We start from the raw sequence: 10,000 nt of genomic DNA on the forward strand, positions 1-10,000 counted from the left end.
ACACACACACACAGAGAAACAGAGAGAGCGAGAGTGAGAGAGAAGAGAGAAAGAGAGAGAAGGGGGAGGTGTGAGGTGTTTAGTCAGGACTTAGGGGTTGACAGGGTGAATGAATGGCTGATCGGTGACTGCCGGTGCCTTCATCAATTGTGCTTGACAGGTCAGCACGACTGATCCGTGACCCCCCTTTCCCGCCAAACCGCCATCCCCCCATTGTCTCTGTACCTGCCTCTGTCTGTCTCTCTCTTTTCAAATCATTAAAAATAACCCCCCCCCCCCTCCACACACACACGACCCCCCAAAAAAAACCACACCAAAACAACAACAACAGAAAACAAAACAAAACAAACAAAAAAACAAACAAAAACGTTTCTGCATGTATTTTTCCCCCGATTATATTCATTGATGACATCGAATGATTAATACACTACTGCATGTGATTTTGCTTTGTTTCTTTATAAATAGTTTCAGTTAAGTGATATTTGTATCTTACTTATCATAGGTATTACGTATATCGCATATTACATATAAAATTATGTATATGTTATGTGTTTTTTTTGTTTTTGTTTTTCAACTTTGTTTATTATGACGGCGAATAATGAATACACGGTACGTTGTTTTGTTTTTGTATCTTTAATTAATGAACATTTCGATTAATTAATAAGGGAAACACTTGCAGCTTATGTTTTGGCGGTGGTTCCATATAAGAAGAAGCTGCGCTGTTTCATGTACCAATCACAATGACAGTGTAAAGTATATGTCGTTGCCCTTGGTCAACACGGGGCTAAGGCATTGAGACCACCAACTTGAGTTTGAGTCCCCCCCTTTCTCTCTTTATGTCTGCTTCTCTGTCTCTCTGTCTCTTTCCCTGTCTCTGTCCGCCTTTCTCTCTCTCTCTCTCTCTCTCTCTCTCTCTCTCTCTCTCTCGTCTCTAGCTCTGTCTGTCTGCCTGCCTTTGTCTGCTCTTCTCATCCTCTCTTTCTTGTATATAATTATTGTATTGTGTCCGAGACCTCGGTTTATCATCTCATCCTGACGACTGTCTCTCTCTCTCTCTCTCTCTCTCTCTCTCTCTCTCTCTCTCTCTCTCTCTCTACACACACACACACACACACACACACATACATGCACACACACACTCACGCGCGCGCGCACGTGCGATTGTGAGTTCATGCCTACAAGTCTCATGCCACCCAATCATTTGCTTAAAAAGAAAAGAAAAGAAAAGATAAAAAAACGAAAAAAAAAAAAAAAAAAACCCAGCCAACAGGAGAAAGTACTACCAGTTCCACAAAAAAGTAACGCAAAGAATACCATCACAATAATCACTTCCCTTTCGTCCACTGTCCTGAGGTCATACACACACACACACATACACACACACACACACACACACACACACACACACACACACACACACACACACACACACACACACACACACACACACACACACACACACACACACACACACACACACACCAGCGGGAGCATGCAGTTTGAACGGTGACCAGATGAACTGGAAGTGAAGATGAATTTTCTGGCGCTCGCCATTCTCTTAATTGGGAAAGGCCGCAGAAGAGGAGGAGGGTGGGAGGTCGGTGGGGTGGGGGTTGGGGGGAGGGGGGGGGGGGTTAGGAGTGGAGGGAAGGAGGGGAGGAGGAAACTGGGGGAGAGGGTGGCGGTAGGTGTGGCAGAGGGGGAACTGCGTTCTTGAAGAGGAGGAGGAGATGGATGGATGGATGGATGGACGGGTAGGAGTTAGTGGGTGGATGGATTACTGCCTAGATCGTTCTACAGATAAATGTTGCTCTGTGTGTGTGAGTGAGTGTATGCGCGCGTGTATGTGTGTGTGTGTGTGTGTGTGTGTGTGTGTGTGTGTGTGTGTGTGTGTGTGTGTGTGTGTGTGTGTGGTGTTGTCGGTATGTTGCTGACCTTTATTTATGTCTTTATGTCTGTCGTCAAATCTTTATCGCTGATGTTACCCCCCCCCCCCCCCACACTCCTATGTTAGCTGGGTTTTTTGTTTGTTTTTTTTTTTTCTGACTGACCACACACCTTTCCGCACATTCCTTCCCTCACTTGCTCACCGTGCCCATTGCATGTCTGTCTGTTTGTCTGTCTGTCTGCCTGTCTGTCTGTCTGTCTGTCTGTCTGTCTGTCTGTCTCTCTCTCTCTCTTTATTGTTGTGTCTTATCGTTATTGTTTTTGATATCACAAGGACACATTGGAAGACTATGCAATGCCTAAAACATTTATCCTTGAGTAATAAAGTCTTTGAATCTTGAATCTCTCTTTCTCCCACTCTCTCTCTTCTTCTCTCTGTGTGTGTGTGTGTGTGTGTGTGTGTGTGTGTGTGTGTGTGTGTGTGTGTGTGTGTGTGTGTGTGTGTGTGTGTGTGTGCGTGTGTGTGTGTGTGTGTATGTGTGTGTGTCTGTCTGTGTGTGTGCGTTTGCGTGTGTACGTGTGTGTGTGTGTGTGTGTGTGTGTGTGTGTGTGTGTGTGTGTGTGTGTGTGTGTGTGTGTGTGTGTGTGTGCGTTTGCGTGTGTACGTGTGTGTGTGTGTGTGTGTGTGTGTGTGTGTGTGTGTGTGTGTGTGTGTGTGTGTGTGTGTGTGTGTTGAAATGAATGAATGCGTACGTTGTGTACATCACCGCGCAGCGAATAAAACTAAAGAGTAGAGCAATTCCTGTCGTCATTGTGCATCGCTGTGAGTGCAGTACAACGCAGGACAGCACAGTAAAGTCCGTTATCCAGTACAATCAAAGCCAGTTAACAGCACATTTATAACACAGCACAGCAACAAACGATACGATAGAACATAAGAATTAATCATAAACTGCACTGCTCTGCACTGCACTGCACTGCACTGCACTGCACTGCACTACACTACACTACACTACACTACACTACACTGCACTGCACTATACTTAGCTGCACTATATTGCACCACACTACACCACACCACACTGCACAAAACTACGCTGCATTGCACTACACCACACTATGCCGCAAAAAGCTAATCTGCACTCCACTGCACTGCACTCCTCACCACTCCATTCCACTCCATTGCACTACACTACACTACACTGCACTGCACTCCTGACCACTCCATTCCAGTCCACCCTACTGCACTACACTGCACTCCTCACCACTCCATTCCACTACACTGCACTACACTGCACTCCTCACCACTCCATTCCACTCCATTGCACTCCACTGCACTACACTGCACTCCTCACCACTCCATTCCACTACACTGCACTATACTGCACTCCATTGCACTCCACTGCACTCCTCACCACTCCACTCCACTCCACTGCACTACACTGCACTCCTCACCAGTCCACTCCACTCCACTGCACTACACTGCACTGCACTCCCCACCACTCCATTCCACTCCACTGCACTCCACTCCACTGCACTGCACTCCTGACCACTCCATTCCACTCCACCCTACTGCACTACACTGCACTCCTCACCACTCCATTCCACTCCACTCCACTGCACTACACTGCACTCCTCACCACTCTATTCCACTCCACTCCACTGCACTACACTGCACTCCTCACCACTCCATTCCACTGCACTGCACTGCACTCTTCACCACTCTATTCCACTACACTGCACTACATTGTACTCCACTGCACTCCACTCCACTGCACTCCACTGCACTGCACTCCACTGCACCACACTCACCACTCCATTGCACTCCACAACACTGCACTGCACTCCACTGCATCACGCTCACCACTCCATTCCACTCCACTTACATTCCACTCCACTGCACTGCACTCCACTGCACTCCCCACCACTCCATTCCATTCTACTGCACTACACTACACTGCACTGCACTGCACTCCCCACCACTCCATTCCATTCTACTGCACTACACTACACTGCACTGCACTGCACTCCCCACCACTCCATTCCACTCCCCACCACTCCATTCCACTCCATTCCACTCTACTGCACTCCACTCCACTCCACTGCACTGCACTCCCCACCACTCCATTCCACTCCCCACCACTCCCACTCCATTCCACTCTACTGCACTACACTACACTACACTGCACTGCACTCCCCACCACTCCATTCCACTCCCCACCACTCCATTCCACTCCATTCCACTCTACTGCACTACACTACACTACACTGCACTGCACTCCCCACCACTCCATTCCACTCTACTGCACTACACTACACTGCACTGCACTCCCCACCACTCCATTCCACTCCCCACCACTCCATTCCACTCCCCACCACTCCATTCCACTCCCCACCACTCCATTCCACTCTACTGCACTACACTACACTACACTGCACTGCACTGCACTCCCCACCACTCCATTCCACTCTACTGCACTACGCTGCACTGCACTGCGCTCCCCACCATTCCATTCCACTCTACTGCACTACACTACACTACACTGCACTGCGCTCCCCACCATTCCATTCCACTCTACTGCACTACACTACACTGCACTGCACTGCACTGCACTGCACTGCACTGCACTGCACTCCCCACCACTCCATTCCACTCTACTGCACTACACTACACTGCACTGCGCTCCCCACCACTCCATTCCACTCTACTGCACTACACTACACTGCACTGCACTCCCCACCACTCCATTCCACTCCCCACCACTCCATTCCACTACATTCCACTCCACTCCATTCCACTCCCCACCACTCCATTCCACTCCTCACCACTCCATTCCACTCCACTCCACTACATTGCACTGTATTGCACCCCTCTGCACTGCACTGCACTGCACTCCACTACACCACACTCACCTGCAGTAGAGCATGATGAAGACAGCGATGACTAGAGTAGCCAGGGACACACTGTAGCCCACTGTGTACATTAAGGTCAGTTTGTCTGCCTGGGCCTGGAGACACACACACACACACACACACACACACACACACACACACACACACACACACACACACGTACACACACACACACACACACACACAAACACGCACACACACACACACACATACACACACACACACGCACATTCACACGCACGCGCACACACACACACACACACGTACACACACGTACACACACACACACACACACACACACACACACACACACACACACACACACACACACACACACACACACACACACACATTTCGTCAAATATCACTTAAAGTGGTAGACGTTAAACTGAAGACTACTACTACTACTACTACTACACACACACACACACACACACACACACACACACACACACACACACACACACACACATACGCACACACGCACGCAGGTCATGAACATTGACATGATTTTGATTTTGTTTAAAGAAAAAAAAAAAGAACTCAATTCATATACGAGGGACATAGCGAAAAGTTTAATGGCGGAAGTTTCCCTGTTTCCAACACGTACAGCATCTAAACATCGCTGGGATGTGAAATATGTCTGTACGTTCACCCTTCGCAATATTTCAAATTTAGAAAAAAAAAAGTTAAAAAAACCCTGAGCAAAGAATCAAACTAGTATTTCGTGTGGAGGATGTTGTTTTGAACGTTCTTGTAGATGCCCATATCATTTCACGTATGTCTCGTTTTTTGGTTATTTTTGTCAGTTTAATATAATTTTGTCTGTTTGTGTTTGGAAAATACATTAACTCACGACGTGCTGCCATATTTTTCTTTCTTCTCAAACTTATTTTTTAATCTTTTTTTTATTTTTTGCGTTTAAATTGTTCAAATGAATATAGGGGATGCACACAGGAAAAGTGAATATCCATAATGAATATATCAATGCACACAGGAAAAGTGAATATTCATAATACATATATCAATTGTGCATTCAACATTGTATATGAGCGCAGTAAACGCTAGTTACACGTCCTTATTAGATTTATATACTAAATGCTACTGCCAGAATCTTTTAATCAAACAACTCGATGATCTATGGGGAAAAAAAGCACAAAAACACACCAAACACACAGACACAGACACATAGACACACAGACACAGACACAGGCACACAGACACAGGCACACAGACATACAGACACACAGACACACACACACACACACACACACACACACACACACACACACACACACACACACAAACACACACACACACAAACAAACACACACACACACACAGACAAAAACCAAAAAAACCAGCTCTGCTATGACGTGCATGTATGTGTGATGCATAAGTAAAGAAAAAAAAAGGTGGACATTCAGTTTAGAATCCTATTGAACTGTTTAACATAAGCTAAGTTTTATTTTTTTTTTAAATATCCGAGCAGATATAGTTATATTGAACTATTATGTAATTATTTCAAAACTTCATGAAAACTCGACGATCGTTAGGGGGGAAGAAAGGAAATCACGGACTTCCTCTTTGGCAGGTATGAGAGTCAGACTTCATTTCTATGATTCTTATTAGGAAGGTGGCAGAATGGTTAAGACGCTCAGCTGCCAAATACAGAGAGTCCGTGAGGGTGTGGGTTCGAATCCCGCTCTCGCCCTTTCTCCTAAGTTTGACTGGAAAATCAAACTGAGCGTCTAGTCTTTCGGATGAGACGATAAACCGAGGTCCCGTGTGCAGCACGCACTTGGCGCACTGAAAAAGAACCCATGGCAACGAGAGTGTTGTCCTCTGGCGAAATTACGTAAAATGAAATCCACTTTCATAGGTACACAAATATGTAAGCATGCACTCAAGGCCTGACTAAGCGCGTTGGGTTATGCTGCTGGTCAGGCATCTGCTCAACAGATGTGGTGTAGCGTGTATGGATTTGTCCGAACGCAGTGACGCCTCCTTGAGAAAGTGAAACTGAAACTGAAACTTATTATCATATATTATTATGATTTTTATTATCATTATCATTATTGCCATCACCACCACCACCACCAACACCAACACCCTCACCCCCACCATCTACACCACCACTACCACCACCTCCACCACCACCGCCACCACCATCATCATCATCATTATCAGCGTGTGTGTGTGTGTGTGTGTGTGTGGATTGGATGGGGGGGAGGTACTTCATTCGTCTATGGTGCCATAATGGTCTCAACGGTTTCCGGAGCGATAGAATAATAATGACACTGTTTTGTCAGACAGACAGCTTTGGTATCATCTGTCTTCATGTCTATGTGTCTGTTCACATGTTGATCTGTCTTAAAAAAAGCCCACAAAGAGAGAGAGAGAGAGAGAGAGAGAGAGAGAGAGAGAGAGAGAGAGAAAAGGAGAGAGAGAGAGAGAGAGAGAGAGAGAAGGAGAGAGAGAGAGTGTGTCAGACAGACAGAAAGAGAGAAAGAGAGACGAAGAGAGAAAGAGAGACGAAGAGAGATTCATACACGTACACACGCACGCACAAACGCACACCCACATGTACGAGCACATGCACACTCAAACGTACAAGGGGAGGCAAGGAGAAAGAGACAAAGACAGAGAGATAAAGATAGATTAATAGACAGATAGTTAGATAGATAGATAGATAGATAGAGAGAGAGAGAGAGAGAGAGAGAGAGAGAGAGAGAGAGAGAGAGAGAGAGAGAGAAACACAATAACAGACGCACAAACACAGACAGACATAAAATCATTTAACGACCGGAAAAAGAAAATGGAGATGGTTTGAAAACGGACAGGGGTAGACAAAGCATCCATCATTTGTCGTTTTTCGGGCAGCTAGCCACGTCTGGACAGGCTGCCGACTACGTCTTCCAGAGGCACGGACAAATTGACCGACTCTGCTGCCCAGAATTGCCGCCGGCCTGAATTTAAGGGAAAGGCAGTTCCAAACTTCGGTCAAGCGCGGTCACTCCAAATCGAACGTTTCCTAACTCCCTCCCCTACATATCCCCTTGTCTCCCATTCGTCCTCTGTCTTTCTTTGTTTTAATTTCTCCCTTTCTGTTTTGTTTGTTTGATTAAAGGAGGTTAGAATGATGCTTGAAAGGAACGATAATTGTCTTCTGCCTGTCTATTCTGTTTTTTGTTGTTGTGTTTGTTTGTTTGTTTTATGTTTTTGTTTTTGTATGCTTGCATTTTTTTTTCTCCATCACTGTCTCTTCTTTGTTTGAGCGTCTCCCCCCTCTCTCTCTCTCTCTCTCTCTCTCTGTCTCTGTGCGTGCATGTGTGTGCGTGTGTGTGTGTGTGTGTGCGTGCGTGACTGCATGTGTGTGTGTGTGTGTGTGTGTGTGTGTGTGTGCGCGCGCGTGTGTGTGTGTGTGTGTTTTACGTGTGTATTTGTAAGGATGCGTGTATGCATTTTTTTTTCTCAATCACTCTCTCTTCTTTGTGTGAACCTCTCTCTCTCTCTCTCTCTCTCTCTCTCTCTCCTCTCTCTCTCTCTCTCTCTCTGTGTGTGTGTGTTTCTTTGCGTGTGTATTTATGGGTGTGCGTGCAGGCAGGCACGCGCGCCCACGGATTTTTTTGCGAATGGGTGTTTGACCTTGGGGCGGCGTTTTCTCCCGGATTGCTGGATTAATGGAGCGAATGAGATTGATCGATACAAGACGAAAATAATATTATTTTGCCTTGACCCAGCATCACAAATATGTTTCTTTCCGACAGACCTTTTGATGTGTGTATTTTGTGTGTTTTTGTTTTTTGTTTTATCTTTTGAGTGTAGTTATTATGCGAGTCAGATATTCCGAAGCCATTATGCTTTTTGTGTCTTTTTTTTTGTTTTTTTTTTGCAAAGCCAAAATAAGCCAGAATCGTTTTATTTCTAATTCCTTTATCAAAAGGATGGACTTGAAAAATGGAAATAAAATATGAGAAAAATTGTTAAAAAAACACACACAAAAAACACATAAAAAACACACAGAAAACAAGACAACAACAACAACAACAACAACAAAAAAACAAAAAAAAAACAACAACAACAACAACAAAGAACCAACAACAAGGACACTGCTTTTATCTATTTCATTTTTCATTTTTTCTTTCATTTTATCTTTTTCACCGTAAACAATGCATTTTTGCACTTTTCATAGCTGACACTACCGTGTTTTTAGATGCTTTTATATTGGCAGTTTCTCTGACGTGTAGAAAACAGACTGTCGAGTTCACAGCCAATCAAGAACAGGGAACCCCCTCAACCCTTCATTTGATTACATCCATTAACAATGCAACAGGAATTCTAGTTCGAGCATCGAGCAGACTTACACCTCTGAGAATGTTTCAAGCCATACATAAAAATAATTTATATCAAAACCTGTGTGATTTTGGACTTGTAAACAAGTAAGCTACCTTGTCAAACACAAAAGGCATTTCGAAAAAAATAAGAAAGCTACTTTGTTCAATAGAAAAGGATTTTCGAAACAGAGACAAAAGAAAAGCACCCAAACAGTGGAATCTATGTTGTTTAAGATTCTTCTTCTTATCTTCTTTTTCGTTCGTGGGCTGCAACTCCCACGTTCACTCGTATGTACACGAGTAGGCTTTTACGTGCATGACCGCTTTTACCCCGCCATGTAGGCAGTCATAATGCGTTTTCGGGGGACTCCAGCTATCAGTCGCCGTGGGCCATCTTGGTACCGAAGCGCTCGAGCAATTTTCTCAAAAACAGCTGATGTTAGCAACAACAATAATAATAATAATAATAATAATAATAATAATAATAATATAATGATGACAACAACCACACAATGATATTAATCATAACGATAATAAGAATGATAGAATGTTCTTTCTGGTTTGCTGGAAGTTCGCCATTCCTTGGAGAACGGTTTTGATGAGTCAAGATGACAAATGGACCATTTTCCCCTTAAACGCATGTAAATCAGCACCAGATCATTTTAAAGCCATACCCCCCCCCCCCGCTCCCTCCCCCACCCTGCCCTCTCCATATTATCTCTTGTAAACGAATCCAGTTTCTTGGCACCCGATCTGTTCATTCTGTAAAGAAATTGTGAGTTTTTAATCATGGTTTTTCCGCCCCACGTGTCTACGGTTTCCTCCAGACCTTCATCGGATGAAATCATTTGTATTATTATTAT

General features: G+C 44.8%; 1 protein-coding gene across 1 annotated transcript in view; it reads right to left on the minus strand.

Moving 5' to 3' along the window:
- Positions 1-10,000, minus strand: part of LOC143279407 (secretin receptor-like) — a 158,320-nt gene that overhangs the window by 31,433 nt on the left and 116,887 nt on the right. The window contains exon 5 of the mRNA XM_076583446.1: positions 4,801-4,895. Coding sequence (XP_076439561.1) covers positions 4,801-4,895 — 95 coding nt within the window. The remainder of the gene's footprint in view (positions 1-4,800; positions 4,896-10,000) is intronic.

This window comes from Babylonia areolata, chromosome 2 (genome assembly GCF_041734735.1).
Source record: "Babylonia areolata isolate BAREFJ2019XMU chromosome 2, ASM4173473v1, whole genome shotgun sequence".
Lineage (NCBI taxonomy): Eukaryota > Metazoa > Mollusca > Gastropoda > Neogastropoda > Buccinidae > Babylonia > Babylonia areolata.